We start from the raw sequence: 25,732 nt of genomic DNA, 5'->3' as shown, positions 1-25,732 counted from the left end.
ACAACAACAACAATCATCTATGAATAGCACGATTTAATCGTCTGACAAGCTCATCAACATGTCATATATGGAACGTACAATTACCACAAATTTTACAAAAATATTTCCATCTTTCACAACTGATTATCAACAACTGGTTATCTCTTGACAAATTCTTTCATTAAACAACATGACACTTTTAAAGCAATCTGACATACTAAGCAACTACACTTTAATTTCTAATTCATGCAAATCGGAATAATCCTGGAAGGTTTTTCCTGAACTAGAAAACCTTCCTTAATGGAACAACATGAATATATTACTATCTCACTAAAAGTATAGGTAAAGATATATCACTAGTAAAAGCAGCAAAGCATTCTAGCTAGCATACTCATACAACACACATCACTTTGGTCCACTGGTAGCATATCATGCCAAAAAAGCACCACATTGTGCCTTTATGACTAGTTGGGAGGCACTGTGGAATAGACAACTTGTTTTAATACATTAGCGGTGCACAAACCATAAATATATGAGAGGTCAGGCAAAACATGGGTATGACAACAGACATAACTGGAAAACATCTGTATGATACCATCCTACTATGACTATAAACATCTAATTACTGTTGTAATAGTCAGTTGGCATTCAGATATCAAGCAGAAATGTGTTACTTGGCATGCATACAGTCAGGTATCTACTGTAAAAGTAGTTTGAAGATATGGCGATAGTACATGTATGTCTTTTTTTTCACTGCTCCCTTTGAAATTCAACTGATATAGATTTTGAAACAATTCTTTATAACAGAAATAACATATATCTTTAAACAACTCTTTTGTCATACATATAATCTAGAAGTATACACTTTTTTTCTTAAAAATTTACAAATATCAAATTAAATACACTGTAGCAGGAATGAAAAGAATCATGTTAACGTTACAAGCTGAAAATATGAGTCTCATAAATCAAAACACATATGGTATACATAGATATGTATCTGTAATTAGATTCTCTACTCATTGTTGATTCTCTACAACATCACAGCTATCGTATGATAAGCACAAAATGTAACGAACCATCTAAACTTTTTTGAAACGAACCACAAACAGTGGTCACTTATACAATCTATGGAATGAAACATTTTACATCCTTCAAGTCTGTACAAAATACAAGAATATAGTTATCATTACATTACAATCATGTATTTTACTTTTACAAAACTTTTCATCATTGCAGCCAGAAATAGACCCTTTTTTTAAATGTAACTTGCGAGTTACAAAGTTGTTACAGGTGTTTTCCCAGAAAGTCTTTTTAGTTCCTCCTTGATGGCCTGTATGAGTGGCTGTGCAGAATCCCCTGTACGGATGCCACTCATGATGTCAACCTCATCTGCATCCGGATCCTGTCCTGGTCTCAACCTGCTGTCGTCTAATTGGCTGGGAGGGTTGGAGCCTGCTCCTGATTGGTCAGAACCTGGTGAACTTCTCACTGGAGTGAAAGCTGATTGGCCCAGAGTTCTCATTCCTGGATGGCTGCCAGGGCTGGTTCCTGGTTGGCCAATGAAGGGGCTGCCATATCCCGATTGGCCAATGGGAGAGGGCGCAGGGAAGGTGGTTGGGGTGAGGTGGGGAGGGGTCACACTGGGGAGGGAGGATGTACGGGTCATGGGAGTGGACTGGAGACGGGACAGAAGGGGGGAGGCATCCAGACCACCTGGTAGACTCGCCTGTGGGAAGAAAGAAACAATTAGAGATCTCGTATTTGTACAAAAATATTCAAATACCCTTGATATTCAAGTCAGTGAAGCTGATTTTAGGTGTCCATTCTGATGTTTCTTAGCTGAAGTGGGAAAAATGGTTTTAGTTAAAGAGTTGGGATTGATATCATTGTATGACACTGTATATGACTCCACCGGTGTAATACAGTAACATTGGAGACAGTGATTCAATACCTTTCATGCACCACCTGTAAATCATGTGTGTGTTAATGTTGTTATGGAAATTGATTAAGTGGAATATTGATATTTCTGTGAGAAAAAAATATATAACCTTGATAACCCATACTATAAACCAATCATAATGAGACACTGAAATTTTTGTGTTATTTTCGTGTGCATCTGTCACCAGTTGTACAATGAGGAACCATCCTCGACTGCCTACCGTATTCCGTAACCTGAACTCTAATGGACCAATATCATCTGGGGAGAGGGGCGTCTGCGACAAGAGAGTGAAAACCAACAATTCTGGTCAGAAAATGCTCTTGGACACACATCACTGTCATGGATGAATGACCTCCAACTACAGTAAACCATGTTACTCTTTTGGGAAGTACCAGTAATCATGAGTAGCCATGCATGCATGCATGATACACAATCATCAAAATCTTTGTGGAAAACTGAAAAGCAGCACTTTTAGGGCAGGAAACCCAAATGCAGGTCACAATGACATCATGTCAATCTGCACAGTCTTCTTTAGTCTGGTTATATTCACAGATGTCACAGTGACTGTTTTTGCAAACTTTAATGCTCATATTTTTGTAACATAATAGTACAGTACTAGCTTTCAAAGAAGTACCAAGAAAAAAAATCAGAATTTAAACATGCAATTTGCAGTTGTTGAATCTAGATCTGTACTATTCTTACGAGACTGACAAATACCTACTACAACTTGTTTTTTGATATCCTTATGAATAAAAGTCACAGGTTTTCAATCAGTCTGCATTGCCAACTTACATATAATGTACAGTAACACATCACAGGAGACATACCGGTTCTCGGGATTGTGACATTCTGGCCACCTCGTCCTCAGCGTTGTACAGGCTCCACAGGACACTGCCCGACCCGTCCGTCTTCTGCTGCACGGGGGTCACAAACAGGGGCTGCTGCGGGGTGCCCATGTTTACACTTGCAGGGGTAGCCTGGGATGTTCGTGCTAAGGGAAGGACAACAAACGGTGATTCAAGTTAGTGCATGGTTTCACTTGTTTGCATGCTTAACTAGTGCTAAACAAGAAAACAAAACAAAAATTTAATATACAATGCATTAGTATAATATCATCTATGCTATTTCTTACTAGATCTCTTAGCTACGACAAGGTTATCAAATTTCCTACATTAAGATAATCAAACATGTTTTACTATATACATTGTAGCTAGCATTTTCTATAAATTTGAATATTACATTGTACAACCAGCAAGGTTTGATTATTTTTGTATTGCAGTTACTGTACAGTTTGATTGAATGGAGTAACTGGTGCTCATGCAGCACAAAATATCAATACTAAACTAGGTAACCTACTCTCCAAGCAGGGGTTTCAGTCAGGGGTTGTTTTGTTGTTTTTTGGCAACCTTTTTTATGATTCTATGTTCCTCTAGTAGTGACAGCGACTTCTTTCAAATTGCGGTCACTAAAATTGAAACACAGAAACAAGAAAACAGCCCCAGAACGAAACCTCTACTTGATTAGTACATTTAGGCTAGAGCACAGGTAACCCCATGCAGTCCTTTAGCTGGCAGAATGACAGTTCCTTACCCCGTGGGTCGGGTGCAGCTGCTCGCCCTGCCGCTGCCTGCTGGTACTGCTCAGGGCTGAACACCACCGTGGGCTGTCTGGTGAACAGGGGCTGGTCAGCTGTGGGCTCCCTGGAATGGGAATTAACACACAAGTCAGGTATGACACTTCCAGGAACACTGGCGTACTGCATGACATATTACATTCACTCACTCACACTCACTCACTATCTGCTTTATCATCTGTTGTTCCCTATCTTGCAAGGGTTAGATGTGCTTGAAAGCAATGTTATATCATGTTTTGTTCTACTTTGTGTATGGTTACTGTCCCCTAGGCTAGCTCTTCGCAATGGCCATTGGTTAGTTGGGCTGACCTGGCAATATGTCTCTTGTAGTCAAACTAGTAGATAAATAAAGAGATAAGGAAGCAACGTATGATGGAAACATAACATAATGTCAGTGTCATGCAACATTGAAACCAAACATCAGCATATGACCCATCAGTTTCTGGTTACAAGAGTCATGAATCACCTTCCTACAACACAACATTCAATGTAATTGTAATTGAAACTAAACAATGTCGCCCCACCCACCTGTCGGAGCTGGAGGCTGACTGCCCGTTGAATCTCCTCCGCGCCCGTGGGCCGGCGGTGGACGCCCGACCGTGAGCCGGGGGAGGGACAGGGCCCTGGGGAGTGCGCAGATCCTGGGGGTAGGCAGCCTGGGGCTGGACAGAATATTACGTAACTCATGAGTTCAGTGTATGTCTTTCAATTTGAAATATGCAATATCTAAACGAAAAGTATTAAGTGTAATTCTGGCTTTTAGTTACCGTCATGTAAGTAGCACCCATCCCATTGGGAACCTGCCCATTCCCAGCTGGCTGTGCATACTGAGGTGTACTCTGGACAGGCTGCACTGTCGTGACATTCGGAGCTGGAGCCACGGTGTTGCGCGGTGGGACGCTGGGCGAGATGAGTGAGAAGGCTTCGTCCAGTAGCTGGTGGATTCGCTCGCGTGCCTGGCTGATCGGCATGGTCTCGGGGTCACTTTCAGTGTAGGACTCGTCCTCAAATGACCGTCCTTCTGAATCAACCTGGAAGTATATTGCATACAAACATTTAATGTTTGAGGACAAGGTGAACTCACAGTGGATAGCTGTCATATGCTTTTATTAAGGTTCAAATGGTCCATGTACATTAGCAGATCTAAGAAAAAAAAAACACTTTCAAATAACTTTTACTTTGCTGCCAGTCTTCAAGTCTATGGTGGGGAAAAATGCCACTGGGCTTAAAATACACAGTGTCACACAAAAAAACTTACAGGCATTGGTGGCTGAGGTCCTAGCGGTGGCACACCGTTAATGGGCCGATAGACCCCTTGCGGCTGCTGCCCAAACTGCATGGCGAGCTCGGGGTCATGGGGCGAGGTCACCCCCTGGATGTCATGGCTGCCGTGCCTCTTGTGGGGCCGCTTCATCCTCCTCCTAATAAACACAAATTTCAAATGTTCTGTTGGTGTCCAAAACACTTGGAGGATCTAGGAGAGCTACTGTTAAAGTAGACAAAGAACAACCAACTACAACTGGTCCGATTCACATACTTTACCAAACAGTAACAGTAATCAGAAATCACTTTTCGGTAAATAATGAACAAGTCTGCATATATCACAATGCTAAACTATGCATTTCAACTTGTTTTAAGCCCCACCTTCTGGATGGCTCCAGTACTGCAGGTATCTGGCTGCCTGGCTCCAGGACTGAGTCTATCTGCTGCTGTGCTCTCTTGTACGCACGACGCTGGTCCTTGGTGTCTCCCACTGCCGTGTGTTCATACCCTCCCCTCGGCGAGGACGGCTTCCTGCGTAGGGACCGCTCCCTCTGGAGCTGTTTGTTCCGCCAGTGTTCGATGTCTGCCTTCTGTCGCATGGACTGGGACAACTGGAGTGGTGTGTGGGATGATGATATACATTAGAACACACATACAGTATATACGTGAAACATACATGTACTACATCCTCAACTTACCCAGTTTTCATAAAACCATGATGTCTCGTAGTACATTAAGAAGAAATAAAGATTTAGTTTCATTAGACTATGAATATTACTGTAACAGCATTAAAAGGATTTAACAGCAAAGATACCACTGAATCCCTGGTGAGACCACTAGTCTACTGTTGAAGACATACAAAATGTAAGCAGACCTGTTGGTTCTCCTTGATGGACTCCCTGAGCCTGTCTGTGACCAGGGGCGTGCGGAGGGGCGGGAACTTGATGGGGTGGACCGAGGAGTGGAAGGCACGGGACGCAGGCTTCTGGGGCGTCGGCTCGATAACTGCGGACAGCTTGGCCACGTGTTCAAACAGCCCTGCCTTGGAGCCTGCATCTGATGCGAAGGAATCTGTACGAAGGGAGAGAGAGTCATCAAAGGCATTTATCAGCCATATTCAACAAAATTGTTGTATACATAAGTCAATGTATTTTGATCAGAAAACAATTCCATGCAAAGATCAGTCATAGATCTGAAGTTGAACCATCTTCCACAGTACCTGTACTTTCAATGTACTTGCAGTGTTTCCCTTTTTTGACATTAAACGTTTGCACTCTATAGGTGCCATACAGTATGGAAAGTTAGAGGGTTGCAGGTTAAGAAGCCTTGACTTACCCCCAGTGTCAGATTCCAACATGTACTCGGGAGATTTCTTGGATCTGGGCTTGCTGCTCCGATCTGTCACACTTGTGAAGGAACTGTCCTCTGATTCTTCTGTTGATCTTCTACAGAAAGAAGACATTTTAGACAGTGAGATTATGATCGTGTACATCGAGGAAACTTTCTAGCACTTATTACATAAAACACCACACTGGTACATGTAGTTTGTTAACATTTTCCACAATTTACAAGAAAGAAATTGGAACTCTATTTAATGTTGCCCCCACACTAATCAGCTTCAAAATCGCCCTAGTGGCGACAAGTTTGTCCCTGGATAAAATTAATGAATAAATGAAATGAAAAAAAAATTGGTAACCTTACTATGATGTTGCTGGCACAAACTTCAAAACAGGAATACTGTTAAATGCATTCCACTGCACAATTACCTTTTCGAGTGTCTGCGCTTGGATGACTTCTGTCGCCTGTCCTTAGTCTTGGCCGACCGTCTGGGTTGAGACTGCCCCCGTCGTGCGGGGAGGGGTGGGGCATCGCGTGACTCTGCTGGTACCTTCACCACGTAGGAGCCAGGAGGGATGAGGGTTTCTGTCATCACCTTCTTCTGCATCTCTGCTGGAGCAATGCCCTGGTGTGGAAACACTCGGGTTACTTATTGATACTTGCAAAGTCTTTTTGTATTTCTAAGTCTTCTTGATACTTGCTATGTACTATGGAGGAAATCTCTGATACAGAATATCAAATCATGACTTATCTTGTTGATGAAAAAAAACTCTAGCCATTATAAGCACTGAACTGGAGTGAGAGCTGTTTCACAATATTTTCTTCACCACTTCTTTTCCATTCTTGATTTGAGATTTGATATGAGTCACCTATGTCATAGCTAAGATGTTGCTCACCCGTGGTGTTCCTTTCTTTTGCAGCTCGCCGACCGTGTCCGGCGCCATCTCTGTGCTCTTGGTGCGTTTACAGCAGCACACCAGCCAGATGACGATGATGATGATAATGAAGAGAGGCCCGAGCACAGCTGCTATGATCCAGTACATGGGGTCGGATGGGGCAGTAACAGGCACGTATTCTGTAGGGGAGTTTTAAAAGTCTTGTCATCATCTCTGATAAACAATACAATCAATAAAGCTGAGGTCTTATTTTTCCAACATAGAAGCAAAGATGTCTCAACTAGACAAAATAAAAGCACAATCACTGACATGAAAAGTTTTTGGCTGGAATAAACTGTTATTCATGTTCTGATCTGACCACTCATGGATTACCGTTGCATGACACTCCTGGTTCAATTGGAAACAGTTTAGCAAGCTGACCCGGAGACCATTGTTGGCCAGCTGTCACAGCAAAAAGATTAGAATAGACTGATCCAAATCATCCAATAGCTTGCCCACCTTTGCCACCAAAGCATTGAAATGTATAATAAAAACATAAAGATGCAAATATGAAGTCACTCTTTCATTGGTGGAACAACTAATTGCCATTCTCTTACTGGTTGAACTGCTAATTGTGATTGACAGTATGGATCGGTCTATTTACCTTCAGTTTGAGCGACGAAATACCCCAGCTGCAGCGCCACCTCCTGCTCGTCCAGCAGCGCCAGGTCTGCCACGGCCTGCGACGCGGGGACGGCCTGTCCCTCGTACATTACGTAGTAGGTCAACGTCACGTGGTCATTTCTACCTGTGGAGTTGTCTCGTGTGGCATTTATTACCTACAAGCACAGCAAAGACAACGATTAATTGAATAAATCATGAAGCATTCAGTCATGGTTTATGACAGGCATTTTTTTGTATCTTTTGAAGCCTTCAGGAAAAAACAATGTCCAAAGTCATGGTTAACATACAAAGTGTAAATGCTTTTAAGAGAGAATGCTTTAGATCTTAAGAAAAGTCTTTGCAACCTAATCATATTTCAATATTAATGTAGTGAAGCAAAAGAAAAATGCTAGTGTCATTGACCTGACAAGTCACGTTTTCAAAAGTTGCTGCTCGTTTTCTCCTGAGGATAGGGTTACGTGCTACGTCCATCCCAGCCTTTCGCTGCCTTGCCTTAGCAAAGGCCCGTGCCAGCCTGGCCTCCATGGTGAAGTAAAACTGTACTACGGTGATGTCAACTGTGTCTGGGATAACCAGCACTGTGGAGAGAGATGAAGAAATCATTTATCACAAAGAACATCTGACTATTCTTGACAAAAATACCCATCAACTTCAAATGTATAAGCGAGTCTTAAGAGCGAATGAAATGTTCAAGCCATACTGGAAGTAAAAGATCAAAATGAACAAAATTAATCCTAGGTAGTACATAGTCTCTAGTCTATTCTATGTCATAATGATGAAAGTAATCTATTGCAATTCAACTCATATTACAGTTGCTATGAAATGAAATATGAGGAGATAGTGATGAAGCCTTACCTGTATTGACCCAGGTGAGCACCAGTTCCACAGAAAGATTTGCTGTGACATAGCTGAATGTTGTAGTTGCAGGGCCTGGAGTTGTTGGAGCTGGCGTCGATGTTGTCTGAGTTGTTGGTGCCTGTGTTGTTGGTGGTTGTGTTGTTGGAGCCTGTGTTGTAGGTACCGGACTTGTTGGGGCCTGTGTTGTAGGTACTGGACTTGTTGGGGCCTGTGTTGTAACAACTGCTGAAGAGCTGACCACAACTGCTGATGAGCTGACCACAACTGCTGTGAAAGATGGTGCTATGATCAGACTTGGGATCTGTATCAAAGATGGCTCGACTACAGTAGACGACAACAATGACGAAGACGCCACAAGCGATGATGTTGGCAGAACAGAACTGGCGATGGCACTTCCTGATGACACCAAGGCTGAAGCTGATATAAGTGCAGTTGTTGGTAGAGCTGGGGTGGGGGTGGCTGACTGGGATGAAGATGCTGCGATTGACGACGTAGGTTGAACTGCACTGGACGAGATTCCTACCATGCTCGGCTGTGATGCTACACTAGCAGCAGATGACATCACACTTGTAGTGGAGCTGACGAGAACAGACCCCGCCGAGCTGCTGGCTGCTTCAGTACTCATGGAGGGCAGCAGATCAACAGTAAAACTGGGTAGAAGTACCAGGGATGTGGACTCCAGGAACATACTGGACACCATCGTGAAGGGAGGTAAGGAAACGTCTTCCATAGATGAAGATGGTGTGACTGTCTCTTGATCAACAGTAGAACTAGGTATAACAAGTACCAGGGATGTGGACTCCAGGAACATACTGGACATCATTGTGAAGGGGGGTAAGGAAATGTCTTCCATAGATGGTGTGACTGTCTCTTGCAGTGAAGGGGACAGAGCTTGCGTGGCAGTGCCTACTTGGGAGCTCACCATTGTTGGTATTGCTGGTGTTGAAGACAGGGAATCAAAACTTGCAGCTAGTGTAAATGAAACGGTTTCTGAGAAGGCTTCAGAAATAGACATCCCAGAACCCTCAAACTGTTGTGTTGATTCAAAAAAGGCGGTTGAAGCAGGAAAGTCCATACTGAAGCTTGGAGTTGGAACAATCTCTGATATACTGCTAAATGCTGTCACTGGTATGCTGAAGCCAAAGGAGGCTGTTGAAATTGATGTTGGGATGGAGCTGAGGGAAATGCTGGGGGTCGATTCCAGCTGGAGGAACTGTGACGTCTCCATGTCCCCTGACCCTTCTGGTGTTAGTGTTGCCTCAATGGAAGAAAACACGGATACAGTCAGTGGGGTCAGAGGTTCAACACTGCTTGCAGCCTCCAGTGTGAAACTGGTCATGACTGATGTATCATTTGGTGCTGAGATACTTGCTGTTGGCTGGATAGTTGTACCCAGTGCTGTAGACGGAGTGAAAAAATCCAAGCTGATAGAAGGTGTCTGGCTCGATGTTGATAGACTGGGTGAAGAGCTGAAGAACAAGTCTGTCGCTGGTCCATCCCCTGATCCATCAAAACCTGGAGACGACTCCAGAACTGGTAAGGACACTGTGGATAGTAGTGGCAACGAAAATGAAGCAAGACCAGGTGTATATGATGGAGTCAGACTGGGCTGTAGGGACGATGAAGGTCCAGAGGAGCTGAATGAGTCAATGATATACGACTGACTAGGGCTAGGCTGCAATGATGGTGTTATGACAACAGTTTGGGTTGTAGTTGCAGAAGGAACTGATGATCCCAAGGTGTCTGCAGCCGTTGGTGCGAGGGAAAATGATGCCAGATCTTGACTGAATGATGGCATCGGAGTGAGCTGCAGTGAAGATCTAGACATAACTGATGATGGTACAACTGAACTGAAAGAGTCAACACTGTATGATGGGCTTGGGCTCAGTTGTAATGATGTTGCTGGTACTGATGTTGCTGATACTGATGTGGCTGATGCAGTTTGGGTCAACATTGGGATTGTTTGTGAGAGGAAGGGGAGGTCAGACCCTGACCCCTCAAAGTCATCATTACTCATGAGAATGAAGCTTGAGCTGCTGGATTGGAGAGTTGGTGACAGCAGAACTGATGTTTCTGCAGATCCACTTGGTCCCAGGGTCACTGATGGTGAACCGATGAGCTGGGATGTCGGCGTCATGTCAGCAGCCGATTCAGAAAACACATACGACATGCTGACATCCAAAGTTTGCAACACCTGCAAAGATTTCAAAGTTGACAAATTCAATTATCTGTGAAAAAAAAAGAGCATCAACTCTGATCCAGAACACTTTAGTGCAGTTATGTGTGCTATGTTCGTGTCTTGTGTGAAATATGACGTGCAATGAATGCAAGGTGACAGAAACACTGCGAGACACTTACTTGCAGGGACAAAGATGGCAGGAGGTCCAGCCGAGACAAGCTCAAGGAGGACGACACTAGCAGATCTAGAGATGGTCCAGTTGGGAAAGGAGCGGTAGTTTCTGCTGAGGGAGGAGCTACGGACAACACAGGCTGCGGAACAGAGCTAGCAGACAGCTTTACAGACAAGGATGCAAGCGGAGACGATGGCACATGGACCAACATGAACAGAAGCTGGGATGAGGACAGATGGACTGGCAACGCAGATATTGAAGATGGAATATGTTGATGTGTGTTCGTGTGACTTGTTTTGTATTTTAGAATCAATGTAGAGGTTACCATTGCTTCTGGCAAGACAGTGGCTGTTACTTCAATGTCTGATGATGGCACTTGTAGGAAAGCAGATGAAATGGCACTTGGAGTTCCTGTGAGGACAGGAGAATGTGTTCTTTGTTCTTCCAAGGTCGACAGTACTGTCTCTGACAGTTGAAGTGTTTTGGGTAAATCTGACACCGGTTGAAACGATACAGTATCAAAAGGTTGTCTGAGCGCGGTGCCTGTCAGAGTCGTTGTGAGGTGCATTGGAGATGTTTCCAGAGTGTCTGGCAGTGAAATTATTTCTGGTGAAAGTAGCAACAGCTGTGTGGTAAGAGATAGAAGTGATTCTGTAGGTTGGACTTTTAGCTGCTGTAGTACGGATGGTACAGATGAAAACTCACTCATAGAAGGTGCCAAAGGCTGATTTTGCTTGGAAGTGAAAATATTGGTTTGTTCTGTGACCTGCAATGTTTGAGGATGATCAGCAGAAGTAGGAGACTCAAAAGGAAACATTTCTGACATAAAAAATGATGGATCTGTCTCCAATATGTTCTCCAGAGTTGTTGGCAAGGGAAGCAGACCTGACAATGTTTCTGAAGAAAACAAAGGCCTGGGGGAAGGTTTTGACAGGTGTTCAGAATAATATGCTTCTGTAAACTGCATTTTGAAATAGGAGGATGTTTTTGGCAGCATTTGAGAAGTATAAAATGTCTGAATGCTGGTAGTTTCAGTTGACTTAGTAGACAGAAGTTCTGTCTCGGATAGATGTAGGTTGAATTCAATACTAGATGACACCACTTTGGGTCCTGTTTCTGACGGTATGACATTTTCTAAAGATGAAAAATAGTCCAAATTCAGAGTGATTGTAGCTTCTGTGGGTTGTAAATCTTCCAGTGTCTCCACCACTTGCTGAGTTGACTCAAGATCATACGTCGGGGAACTAGTGGCAACTGGTGTGGTATGAGTGGGTGATTGCATGTTGAAAGACTTGGATGTGGTAAGGACAGGTCTTGAGTGTGTAACTGTGAAGTGTTGAGATGATGAAGACAATTTCCTGGACAGATGCGACGGTGAAAGTGGTGTTGTAGATGATGATGTCATTGTCTGCAACAGATCTTGAGTAGATATTGTGGTGTCTGATGTTGTTTGGAAAAACAATGTTTCCTGAGATGCTGATAGTAACTGTAGGGGCAGAAAAGTTGCTTCCATGTACACAGATGTTGTTGTAGTGTGTGATATGTCAAGACTTGCTGATAGCAGTGTCTGTGTAGTTGTGGGTGAAGGTAATTTTGAAAAGATATTGGAAACAGATAATTCCAATGATGTTGGCAAATATGGCAAGAAAGTTGGCAGTTGTCGTAGTGTGAATGAGGATGAAAAGTCTTCTGATGGGTTTGGTGTATTCATTGTCTCAGGTCTTGTTGCCATTGTTGTTGGCTCTACTATTGGTAATTTGGCAGTCAAAAATGGCAAGACAGTGGAGGTACTGAATACTGGAGAAGGATTGTAAGCTGAGTATGACTCAAGTGTAGGAAGGCTTGATGATTTTGTGGTCGTGAAACTGTCTTGTAATGTACTACCCTTCCCGGGAATCTCTGTAGCTGATTGACGTGGCTGTAGCTGGAGTGAAGATACCTTGGTCTGGGTTATAACTGAGGTTGCCAATGGTACTGTTTGTGGTTGGAACTCAGTGAAGACCTGAATGTCTTTAGTTCTTTGCAACATAGAAGTAAGCGCATGCAATGACACGTTCACATTCACAGATGGCAAGACAGACGGCACAAGCACAGATCCAGAGGCATTCTGGTTCAATCCGTCAGTCATTAATGATGGCAGCCCATTGATGGATGGCAATAATGAAGGCATGTTGGGATGAGCAGTGTTGGATGAGAGGGAAGAGAGCAGGCCGCTTGGCCGATGGACAATTGATTGGGAGGATGTCACCATGAGCATGTTCAAGGTCTCTGGAAATGATGGGGAAAGCGATGACGGACTTCCTTGTCCTGGGGGTAACATGAGTGGAGTGGTTTCGGTCACATGCAGGGATGACAGAGAAAAAAACAAATCATCGAATACCTGTGCTGATGTAGTCTCATATTGCAACATAGTCCCAAGTGAAGACAATTCAGCTGTCACTGCAGACGTAGTAGCTGGAGTCCCAACAGCTAGAGATGTTCCTCTCGGCAGTGATGGTCCAAAAGTTGCTGATGTCCCCGACACCACCGGTACCGTAACTCCAGAGGAAGGCAGCAGCAAAGCTTCTGATTGCGGTGCTCTAGAAATCATCTCAGTTTTCATTGGTTGTGTTGTGGCAATCACTGATAGCTGTGTGCTTGGTTGCAGCAGTTCAGAGAGGGATGGCAAACCCATGTTAAACGATGCACTTTCAGTGCCCATGTCAGAAGTCATGTTTCTTGAAATAGCCAATGTTTCTAAGGCTGCTAAAGTTGGGGTGTATGATAGGACACTTTCAGAGAAAGTTACAGGGCTGGGACTAGCTAGAGGGCTACTGATGATAGTTTGGCTTGGCAGAATTAGGCCTGACCCATTTGTACTCATGCTTGAAGTTTTTGACAATTCCACTGATGGGGATGAGGGGGTTATCAAGTCCACAAGACTGTCAGATGGAGATAGAAACTCAGTGAAATTTATGCTGACTATTTCTGACATTAAGCTACTTTGGTCATACAAAGACAATAGGGTTAAGTCTGGAGTACTTGGTGCTAGTGTCACACTACTCATGTTGAGAAGTAGACTTGGGGTTTCAGTAACAGTTTGAGTCATAGAAAGGTCCAGGACTGAGGTGGTAAAAGTTTGCATGTCTAGCAGGCTCAGAAAACTAGCAGTGTCTAGCACTGATTCTGTTACATTGAGAGTCTCCAGAATGTCAAAACTTGGGGTTGGCATGCCCACATCTGACACTGACAGAGTAGGCAAGACAGAAAAGGTTTCAGAAATGGCTGGCAGAATCGTTTGACTTGGAAAGATAACACTAACAGATGCATTAAAAACAGTGGTCATCTGCAGAGGTGAACTGGTCATTTGTAAAGTTTCAGAAAACTGCACATCAGCCAATGACATTGTCTCCAGACCAGGCAGCAATGTGAAGTCTTGGAGACTGGGCATAGAAGTCGTTTGCACAGATTTGGAGGGTTGCACACTGACAAATGACAAAGTCCCTGGACTTGGAAAAGCTGTGACATTTTGAACACTTAGTGAAGAGATTGCCCTCACAGTTTCTGAGGGGCTTGTACCACTTGACAATGTTTCAGAACTTGGGAAGGCACTTAAATCTTGAACACTGGGCGTAGAGGCCATCTGTAAGGTCTCTGAAGGAAGCAGGTCTACAAGCAATAGACTAAGTGTCTCTAGATTTTGGAGGCTTTCTGACACAGTTTCTGTCTGGAGATTTACAGGCTTGGACACTTCCAGGCTTGCTGTGGCAGCGGGGACTGCGTAAGAGCTCTGTAAGCTGGATGATGGGATTGCCAAGGATTGCAAAGCAGTTGAAGCTGGCAGGCTCTCCGGTAGCTGAAACAGTGGGGAAGAAATGTCCACCAACGTTAACAAAATTAAAGTTGAAGTAGCCAAAATAGCTGTGGATACAGGTACTATGGAAAGGGAATCTAGTTGGTTCAAACTAACATCTGGCATGGTTATCATAGATAAGGACTCATCTTGACTTACTTTTTGGGTGGACTGTAATGTAGGTGACGAAATGGTGTCAGAAGGAAGCATTTCAATGGAAGGTAAGCTCAGTGTCTGAAGGAATGCTGGATATCTTTCTGTTCCTGAGACAAAGGTGTCCAAAGTAGAGAGGCTGACAGACTGAAGTAATGGTGTCCTTGCAGACACTGTACTTGTCGGTAACAATGTTTTTAACACAGGATGTGCTGCTGTCTCTGACTGCAAGGTAACAGCTGGGGAGGATAGTTCAGGTGGAGATGGTGAATCCATGGAGACAGACACAGACGATGACATAGGCTGTACCAGTGGGATGGACAGTGAATCTGTCATGAGAAAACTTGGAAGGGATAATGTTTCTAAGTCCACAAAGTCTGGAGTCTGGGTAAGCTCATTCACAGACAGCTTAGCAGATGAGGGATACAAATTAGATGGTTCCAATGTGGCCAAGGTGTCTGTCTTGGACTGGTAAAGGAAAGAGGTTGAAATTTCATCAGTCAAATTTGGTTGGGCAAAAGACGGAATTTCAGTTCTAGTGGCCAGAATTGGTACTGACAAAGGCTCAGACAATGCTGAGACATCAGAAAATTGCGGAAAGTCAGTCAGTTGTAAGGTTGGAAGAGAAATCAAAGAAAAATCAATTTCCGCTGACGAGGCATTGTGCAGTTTTGCTTCTGTTGACAGACTAATCGAAGATGTGTTTTTTGAAACAAGGTGACTAGATAAAGAAGTTGTTTCCATGTCCTGTAAAGTAGTGAGCTGCAGTGTCTCTAAGGGCAGAGAGGTTGGCAGAACAACTTCTGAAGGTAACAATGTTGCCACTGCAGTTTGAGACATTGGAAAAGTAGTGAAATGGTCTGATGGCTGGCTACTTGCAGACTGCATTGTTGAAATATTTTCAGACTGTTGTAGAAATGGCAATGAGAAAGTCTCCAAGGGTATCACTGTGGGAGTGGCTGGGAGGATCTCTACTGGCGACAGAGATGGCATAGACAACAAAGAGGGCAGATGTGTCACAGAGATAGTTTCTATTGCTTCAATGTCCGTTGCAGTAAATATGCCTGATAGCAATTGACTGGTTGGGTTGGGTTCTTCCACTAGGAGGGATTGGGTTAGAGAGTCGACAGACTGCGATATTGTCTGTATGTCTTCCAGAGGTGGAAGGGACAGTGTTTCAAAGGAATCAACTTCATTTGAAGAAGACCTGGACATGGTCTCTGCAGATGATAACGGGACAGTTTCTGAAATCATTGGAGCTTCTGGTGAGGTTGTTACACCACTGGGCATAGAGGAAACACTCGATGCTGTTCCTGAAAGTTCTGTCAGAGGATACAGACTGAGCAGGTTAACAGTTTGGACTGAAGAAGGCTGTGGTAGCTGGTGAGTTGTAGGTGAAGATGGGGAAGGTTGCAGAGACACATCAAATGGGCTCAATGATGATTCCAATGAGAAAATATCTGACAGATGAATGGAGTCAAAGATTTCAGTATCAGTAGCTGATTTGGAAATCAAACTAGGTGTGGGTTTCAAAGGCAGTGAAATACTCTCAGTTTTTGACGTAGCCATCTCTGATTTTGATGTGAACATGTAGATTTCGCTGTCAGACATTGAAAAGGTTGGAATAGATAGGGTTTCCAGTGTTTCTACATCAAAACTGTCAGAAATGGGTTGACTTGGCTGCACAGTGACAGCTGCTTCAAAATAGGAGCTGGACAACTGAGTTGTTGAAACAGGAGAGGCTGCTAAAGTAGCGCTGGCAGATCCAGACATTGGTAGCAGTGAGGGTGAAATGGATTGTTTTTCTATCATTCCAGTCACTGACATGGATGGGAACTCTAAGTCTAAATCCGTCAGTGGTAAGATAGATGGATGTAGGGAAGGAGCAGCAAGGGATGAAGCTGGCAGTTGGGTTCCAGCAGTTGTAGACAATAGGAACAGTTCTGACAGGCTCATGACAGACAATGGTTCAAAAGTATCCAGTGTTGTTGGTACAACTGAAGAGGACAGCATCTCTTCAGACAGGGAAGGGGATGAGGACATGGAGGACAGTGGAGCAGTTGGAATGCCTTGGGTCTCTGTTGTGGACAGGGAGTTGACAGCTTCTGTATTAGGCAGGGACAGGCCGACAGACTCTGTTAGTGGCACACTTGGTAGCATACTCACTGTGGTAAGGGCAGAGGACGGGGCTGCTGTTTGATACAAGCTCTCGGTCTCTAGCACTGACAGTTCTGGGAGGCTCAACATAAAACTTTCTGTAAAGCTGACGTAGGATGGAATCACTACACTCGTTTCACTTGGGGCTAGTTCACTCATAGATACTGCGGTGGAGAAAAGGTCTGGTATTTCTGTTGTTGCTTCACTGCTTGGACTGTTGTATGATGGGCTTGGAACAGATGTAAATGATGCTGATTGATTTGTTGCTGGAGCTGAACTTGTTTCACTTGCAGTTACAGCAGGAGACGAGTTCAAGGCAAATAATGATGTCGCCACAATGTCAGGTATTTCTGTTGTGTTGATGGGTAACCTTGTAAGAGTTACAAGAGATGCTGATGCAGTTGGGCTTGGATCTGAAGTTGGTGCCACAGTGGTTCCATTTGATATCAATCCAGATGTCGAAATTATTGCCAAGGAGCTTGAGGGTGTTGAGGAGATGTTTAGTACTTCTGCTGCTGGTGTGCTGGTTAAGTTGTACACGTTTGAAAAGGATGGAGATGCAGCCGCACTAACTGAAACTGGGGTAGCCACTTCTGTTGAGCTTGCTGTCATGTTCATGGACGGACTTGTTATGATTGTAGGCATAGCAAAGTAACTCAAATCTGAACTCATTAAACTTGGTGTCATCTCAGATGGCAAAGCTGTTAAGAGCATCTCAGTAGGTTGTACTGCCATACTGCTTGGTTCCAACGAGGGCAAACCACCAGAAGAAACTGTATTCAGCAAGCCCACTGTTGTTGTCGACTGGACTGATGTTGCACTTGGCAAGAAACTGGTCATGTTAGTGTCAGTTACTGAAGATGATGGAACTTGAGTTGACGGCACTGCTGTTTCATTCAGTGATAAAGTGGGCACAGTGTTTACAACAGATATTGTAGTAGGTGTGATCTGTGCTGACTGCAATGGTGTGTCACTAGAAGAGAATTTAGTCACTGCAAAACTTTTAGAGCTTGAGAAGGCCGCACTGCTCGGCATTGCTACTGCTGTTGCCGTAGGCGTACTTACAGAGTCAGACACAAAACTGCCTGTAGGTCGAACACTCGCAGTCGCAAACACAGAAAACGGCACAATTGAACTTGAGTTAGGAGGAGCTGCTGTTAACACAACCGATGATGAAAAACTCAACACACTGCTTGAACTTGCAAAGGTCTCTGTTGGCTCCAAACTAGAGCTCAACTCAACACCACTGAACAGCACTGCAGTATTTAACGCCACACTCGGTGAAACCAACGCCACACTCGGGCTTACCGTATCCTGCGGGCTCACGGTTGTGTTCATGGTCATGGCTGATGTCAGTGGCGATTGTGTGGACATTTCTGATGGAGAGGATGGCACAATGGTTAGAGTTCTAGATGATGAAATACTGCCACTCGAAATCGAACTTGGCAACGCACTTGTCGCTGTTTGTTTCAATGACAAAGCGGGTGTCGCAGTTACTGGTGATATTTCTAAAACTGTAATAGTTGTTGACGGCGTCAATATCTCTGTCGTGCCTGACATACTGGATATAATACCAGCTGTTGCTGTGCTACTTGCAAGGTCTAAACTGCCTAATGAAATGGCTGAGGAGTCTACATTGCTTTCAGTTGATATAAATGTAGGTGACAAAGCACTCTGAGAACTTGTAGGGACAGTTCTGCTGGGTGATACTGAGGCAGCTTGGCTGTCTGCAGCAGGCTGTACAGCTGTAGCCACACTGGAACTAAAAGAAGAGCCACCTAGACTACTTGGCGAGGGCTGCAGGGTTGAACTCGCCCCAGGAGTGGAACTTGATGGACCAGCCACCAAGGTTGAGCTCACACCAGCATCTGCAGAAAGAAAGAGAGGATGCCTTGTTAGCTATTCAATAATGTTGACAAATGTCATGTTGCACATAATTATATATATCACAGTGTCACAAAATAAAGTTCACTCAATCTAGTATAGGTGGGTTTTGCCCATCTTTTGAAATTCACAGGTTCCAAAGAATTTAATCATCCAAGAGTCACTCTTTACACTTAACACACTGGGTAGCTAGAGGCAGTGTATGAAATGAATCTAATATCTTAAACTTTAAGACAATCTTTGAATGTACTGAACTCATCTGAAAATATTTTAATCCAAATAGTCCAGGGAAAATATTAATGGTGATGGACATCAAAATTAAGAGGAAAAAGATTAATTTCATTAAACTGTGTTACATTTGAAAGTCTTCATGTTGAAAGTCTTCATGTCGAGATAGACTGTACATACAACATGTAACACATGGCATGTGGAGGTTGACAATAAACTTTTTGTGCTAAAGGATTCATCATCTTTATGTTTGACTCAGACTATGACAAGCACACAATCACTGTGTAACACATGGTACACAGACTCAGAATGTCAGAGTTCCTGTGCATGAGTGCGACTCATTGTTGTCGCTTGACACTTACAACAGCTTGCATGATAAAGAAAGAGGAACCTGTTTGTAAAAATTTGCACAGTATTTCACTGGACAGCGGCGAGCCATGGACACTTTTGCTAAAATTTTACTTGAGTCCATTATCATGCAAAGACAAATATATGATATTGCATTATTCATATGACAATGTTTGCTCCTCCATAATATACAAATGTATAACCAGTGTCTGTTGTTGAGATTACACATGGATTTATCAAAAAGACAGAAAGGTCTCCAGAATGGCTAATTTAAATACAAAATGTCATGTATTTCTAAAAAGCAAGGTTACCAAAGCTATAGTATGAAATGAAAACAAATTATTGCTTGTTATTGATTATTTTGGAACGGACCATGGACATGATAAAGAAAAGCAGTAATTAACATTATCTACTGTTCTAAGACCAATAATAACTTACGAGTTAATGCAAAAAACATTTTATAAACAGTTTGACCTGAAGACTAAGGTTAGGACTCGATTGAAGCCTTTTGTGTTTCATACTTGAAGTAATAGCAGGTGCAGGACAAAAAATGGCCGGAACAATAGACTTAAGGTGTAGGCTCCTAACAATAGTATCATAAAAAATACAACAGGCGCCCCTATTTGTAAACAATGGGGAGCAAAATTGATGGGCGAATTCCGTGGCAGGCATTAGCTGCTGTGAGAATATGTGTGACTGCACCAAAAAAATAGACAAACATGTAGTTTGCTTTCAGCTATAGTGGACATGAATATCATAACTGTCAACTGTAAATGTCAAAACCTTTTCATTTGTATCTATCAATAGAGCTGGGGGTTTAAAATACGGCCTCCTTTATCAAATGACTGAGTTGCCAAAATTAGACTCACCTTTCTAATGAAAAGGCATTATGTGTACACACAAACCAGTATTTATAGTACAGTGCCCTACATGTACAATTGTAAGTCGACTCAGTATAATACTGACCAGCCTAAAGCCCACTCAGTGTGGGTGCTCTGGGACCAGTTTTATTCAACACCTGAGCTAGTCATCTTTCATCCCCAGTGCTAACAGCAACCCTTTGAAACATAGAATGAGCCTAATCTCCTTTTCTAATCACTTCAATGACATTTACCTCTGTGATATCAATTCTACTCTGTGTGTACAGACTTTAACAAGTCAAGTCAAGTCAAGTCAAGTTTATTGCACAACAATTGCATCAGGTACAATGTACGGCAAATAACATGGAATATTAACAACTACGGACTATCTATACTAGTGCACTAACCTAACATCATTACTCGATACATAAGATAATGGCGTGATATGGCACATAGCAACTGTGTATTCCTTGTCAATATGCTTTACAGAAGTACTCAGGAGCCATAATTTGTGAAGTTCAGATTTGCCACGTGACATGATAAAACAATTTTTTTTCAGTTAAACTTTTGGGTGGAAAGGGTACATTATCATTACAATTGACATAATTTCAAATTGCTAAATAACAATGAGTGTCTCCTGGTAAAAAAAAAACTTAATTTTTCTGCATCATCATACATTTACATACATAAATACATATTGATAACACAATACATGTACTGATAATTGTGATTACTGTAAATCACTTTAATATAGTGGCAGGAAAATATAGCGGTTTGGGAAAAATGGAGTAGGTCACGGCACTCAATTTTAACGGTTTTAACAAACATTAGCCCGTCTCAAATACTAGAAATCAAATATTAGTGAAGATGAAATTTTAGCTGTTGACTAGTGACCATTAAATCAGCTAAAATTAAGTTACAGTTAACAAATCAAGAATTACAGTATTACCAGGATTTTTTTACAGTTGACTGTTGAGAGATCTAGAGATGCTAAGATTTTTTTAATCAAGCACAAGTAACACAAAAAGCACCACAAAACATCTGATTTGCATGTTCTCATAACCTTGGTACAGAGTCACCTAAAGACTATAGATTTAAGCTCAGAGGTGTTTGCACATGTCAAGCCTTAGTATTGATACCCGGTGACTGGTACAATGTGTGCCCTGTACTATGTATAGATCTGAGGTCACGTATTACTTACTCACACGAATGACTCACAAACCTTTGTTCAACAGAGACATATCTTAAGGACTTGGATAACGATGGAAATTTTGAACAAGTCATAGCCTGGACTAAATATGGAATAATTGTGTGTTGTGGTCCAGAATAAACTTCCACAAAACATGTACCTTTTCTATACTTTAGAAAAACAAACAATTTCTGCTTGAAATATTTATTAAATCAAAGATGGCTTACTAGTGTCAGTTAATTCTACCGTACGGAAATATCTGCTATGATGGACAAACACAGTTGTTTTCACAGACTCTGGCAACACATTATTATGCAGGTCTTTAAATCTCCATGAGTGTGAAGTTCCTTAGCAACGAGGGTTTTAAAGAACGCCGTTCTGGTTGACTGGGTGCTTCACAGCCAGCTGCCAGTACAAACTAACCTGCTTGTCTTTGGTACAAAAGGGACTGCAGACCACTCGTGCTGTATACAGGCTCTTTCGGAGGATTTTCGGGGTAACTTAGAAAAACATAACCAGGAAAATAATGACTGGTAAGATGGCAATAAGCTAGATTTTCAATAAAAATCCTTCATATATCAATGAAAATGCCCCTAAGAGTAAGAAACATCATAAAAAATTTATTTGATGAGCATGTCACTCAAAATTATATTCAGCACACAACTTGCATAAAGGCAGAAGCTCTACATGCATTCTTCACACTGTATCCTAATCTTTCAAATATCAATTTTCATTTGAAACCTCATCAGCCTCAATGCACCACAATAAAGGGCAAGTCACATGATGCGTGAATAATGTCAAATGACTGAAACGTTTCAACCTCAAATGTCTATTGACATCAGTATGAGACTGAGAGGACTGTAGACAATATACATCAGAGTATGAATAATTTATGGTGAAAGTTGGTAATGTCTGAAGGAGGTACATGTATAGGGGCTGTACAGACTGATTTGACTCTAGCATGCAACAACTACATGTACTTATCCCACACCTTTCTGTTCCCTGGGGATTTAGTATATACAGCTTGCTGTCTTGGATGATATGCTCTACCGTCTGTAAGAGACTGAAATATGAAAGTTTCATTCTGGAAATTGGAATTTGTCTATGATTTAAGATGTAAAACTGCTTTTCCCATATTACTAGCTATAAAACCGTGTCATTTCCTGAAGATTGGTTCAGGTAGAAAAAATAAAATCTATCCTATGTTATTTTTCAATTTCCAGAATATCAGAAAATTAGTCAAGAAAAATGAGTCTTTGCTTTTTGATACAAGTGGTCTACGTGTACATGAGTTGATGAATATGGGCTTGTGCCGATACAGACTGAGAATCTCATTACAGGCACAGTCAAAACCACAATACATGTGTACATGTTACCCTCTACGAGTACTACTCTCTCTCTCTCTTCTCAAAAAGACTACTGAGCCAGGCCTGGAAAACAACTGGACAGGTGGTCACTATAGACAGGATCCTTAATGCTTGTGTCAATGGGAAAAATCATCTAATTCTAAGGGAGCACCTATAACTTAGTAAGTGGTCACTCTGGGCAGGTTTGATACCGGAGTCCAGAAAGCCTACGATGCATTGCTGCTTACACCTGCCCCTCTAACGTTTTGTGAAGACATAAGAACTCATTTTCCCCTTGTTAAGTTTGAACAAAAGCTAAAATCCTGGCTATTGAGTTTCCTCACATAAGTGAATTACCTGCTGGTATACAAACATCATTAGCATGGAAAAGTCTTTGTAGGTTTTAGCAAGGAGTTAACTAATGGTGGGAACTTTTGCGACTGTCCATTTGATAGGCTGCTGGCTACACAATCATGAAATTTTTTCCACAGAAACATAGTTTGCAACTAAACTTAGTTTGAATTCAGTGTAAGGCTGTAAGCCAACAGTATTTGGGGATACGCCTTTACCTGACACACTGGCTACTGCATGACTTTGTCTCCATAGCAGAACTACTGTACATGTAATATGATGTACAGCCTACAGGTACATACATAATTACAGGTTTTTCTACATTTTTTGTATACTGTAACTTTCCCTTGAAATCATGTTCAAAGTTGAATAGAATCAATGAAAAAGTCAATGGATAAATGTTGTTGATTGAGACTGTAGACAATTCTGACAACTAGTGACAAGTTCCAATAATCAATAAAGGCTGCAGCTACCAGACATAACTGGAGGCCACATCTGTAACATCATTGATTCTCAGAGTTCAGTCAAGGTCATTCCTTTGCTCAACCCATTAAGCTGAAATTTGGTCAAATTTGTGCGTGCACTTGGGGCATTATCTTGTAATTTGCGCACCGCATAAAGGGTGTTTTAAATTATGTCATGGCAACAGAACACTGCTGAAGAAATGCCCAACTTAACCTACTGTAGACTGCGGGTCTGTTTAACGGTTAAATAAATCGATAAAAATCCAACGTATGCACACTACTTTGTCAAACTTATCGATGCCGATCTATGACACACAAAGCAACGGCTCTAACAGCTAGCAACAATCACAGCAACTGTTAGCTGTGCTGCCATTACAGAACTCATGTGAACTTGCATTTAAATCTTGCGTTTTCAATGATGTTGGTTGCTACCATATTGTGACTCCAATTGCATGATAAAGCTTGTTACTCTGTCATTCACCTTTAGAAAAAAGCCCCAAAAAAGAATGATGAGTGGAATTTGTGCAGTGATTATCCTGCGATAACCTGTGCATTTTTAAAACATTTTTCTACATTCCTGTTTGAATATGCTTTTAGCTGTTGAGAGTTACTTTTATTGGCAATATTGTTAAGCTTGAATTCAAATGTCTGCTGGGTTGATAATTGGTCTGGCATTTCAGAAGGGCATATTCTAATTCGAATCCGTCTGCAAATTAAATGTGGTACAAACAAGAATAGAGTATCCCATGTAACATACGCAGTAACTTAATCATGGAGTCAGAGTCTCAGACACTGGAATGTTAGACTGATAAAAATGGTGACAAAAGATGATAAAAAGGGAAGCGGTTTGTCATTGGAAACGAACAAGAGAAATAACATGTTCACACTACACCACAAGAGAGACAAGACCCTGTTTCCATCGAACCTGTAATTCCATTGAATCCTCCAGAAATCTGTAATTATGTAATTATCAGGCTTGAACTGTGTTAACAGGTGGTCTGTATTAAAGGGTGATAAAGACGAACTTATTACCCTCACTTTCCATCTCAGGTACAATGATGACATTTTACTCACTTAACTGATTTGCTGAAAGCAAACAAATCTTTTTATCGCATTTTTTCCCATGTTTACATCAGATAAGTGCGTGTTTCGATAGATCACAATCATAACGGTCTACAAAATCATGTTATGTCCTCAACCACAACCAACCAACCAACCTTGTCTTCCCTTTCTTTTTACACAGCTTTTGAGTTTGAATGAGATCATCATAATATCCTCTGGGGCTTGTTTGAAAGCCCAAGACGCCTGTCTTGTAAAGGTTATGGTTTATCCATGACAGAAAGCCCGTCCCTGGGGGATTTAAGTGCACGAACACCCGAGCTGTGAGCACGCTAATAACCACAGACGCCACGACAGGCTGTTCGCCCCCCACCCCCTTCAGGAATCATACATTTCCTGCCTTACCTGAGGAAATAGTGCTCTGTCCGCCGGCCCAGCCGAATATCCACAAGATGAGAAAGACGTGAGGCAGTCCACGTAGATAGGGAACCATTTTACTTCTCAGATGGCAAAAAAAACGTTCAGGAAATCTTCCAAAGGCTGACCGGCTTCTCTCAGATAGCGGTCGTTTTCTTCAACATGACGCCGATTTCTCAACACCTTTTTTGACGTTAACGTTACGTCTCTACGTGCTTGACTCACACCGCGGCGCCATCTTGAGCCGTGTACTTGTACGTTGGTGGTTGTGAGTCGGTAGAGGCGTGGTTGTTTAGCGTGGTTCACCGGGAGACAGGGGCAAACACAGCCGCCAGCATTCCTGCCGTGTCGCGTAACGCCGCCATTCACAAGCATACAGGCAGGTGGTGGGCTGAGGTTTCAAAATAGGCTCCGCCTACTTTACCTTATATGGTAATAGCTCCACCTATATAACCTTATTTGGTTTAAAAATCCAATGATTGGCATTCTAAGTCCGCCTATATTACCTTATTTGGCATCAGCTC

The 25,732-nt window shown here is 42.4% G+C and overlaps 1 protein-coding gene across 8 annotated transcripts; it reads right to left on the bottom strand.

Moving 5' to 3' along the window:
• Window positions 1-18: 18 nt before the first annotated feature.
• LOC136430214 (streptococcal hemagglutinin-like) lies at window positions 19-25,586 on the bottom strand. 8 transcript variants are annotated; one of them, XM_066420611.1, is made up of 18 exons: window positions 25,197-25,586; window positions 14,912-18,930; window positions 13,301-14,755; window positions 8,567-10,763; window positions 8,114-8,289; window positions 7,692-7,866; window positions 7,049-7,227; window positions 6,581-6,777; window positions 6,150-6,259; window positions 5,689-5,885; window positions 5,196-5,425; window positions 4,810-4,972; window positions 4,319-4,582; window positions 4,080-4,213; window positions 3,509-3,618; window positions 2,746-2,909; window positions 2,139-2,192; window positions 19-1,705 (listed from the first exon to the last, which is right to left on the bottom strand). In XM_066420611.1, the coding sequence occupies exons 1-18, from the start codon at window positions 25,282-25,284 to the stop codon at window positions 1,253-1,255; spliced, it is 10,365 nt and encodes a 3,454-aa protein (XP_066276708.1). In that variant the 5' UTR covers window positions 25,285-25,586; the 3' UTR covers window positions 19-1,252. The 8 variants fall into 8 exon arrangements, with proteins under 8 accessions (XP_066276708.1, XP_066276709.1, XP_066276713.1 ...); XM_066420612.1 differs by having other exon boundaries at window positions 17,072-18,930; XM_066420616.1 differs by lacking the exon at window positions 13,301-14,755 and having other exon boundaries at window positions 18,371-18,438; window positions 18,841-18,930.
• Between the last annotated feature and the right edge of the window lie 146 nt (window positions 25,587-25,732).

This window comes from Branchiostoma lanceolatum, chromosome 3 (assembly GCF_035083965.1).
Source record: "Branchiostoma lanceolatum isolate klBraLanc5 chromosome 3, klBraLanc5.hap2, whole genome shotgun sequence".
In the NCBI taxonomy this organism is placed as follows: domain Eukaryota; kingdom Metazoa; phylum Chordata; class Leptocardii; order Amphioxiformes; family Branchiostomatidae; genus Branchiostoma; species Branchiostoma lanceolatum.
The sequence above is the reverse complement of the archived record's forward strand: the minus strand, read 5'-3'. Positions and strand labels throughout refer to the sequence as shown.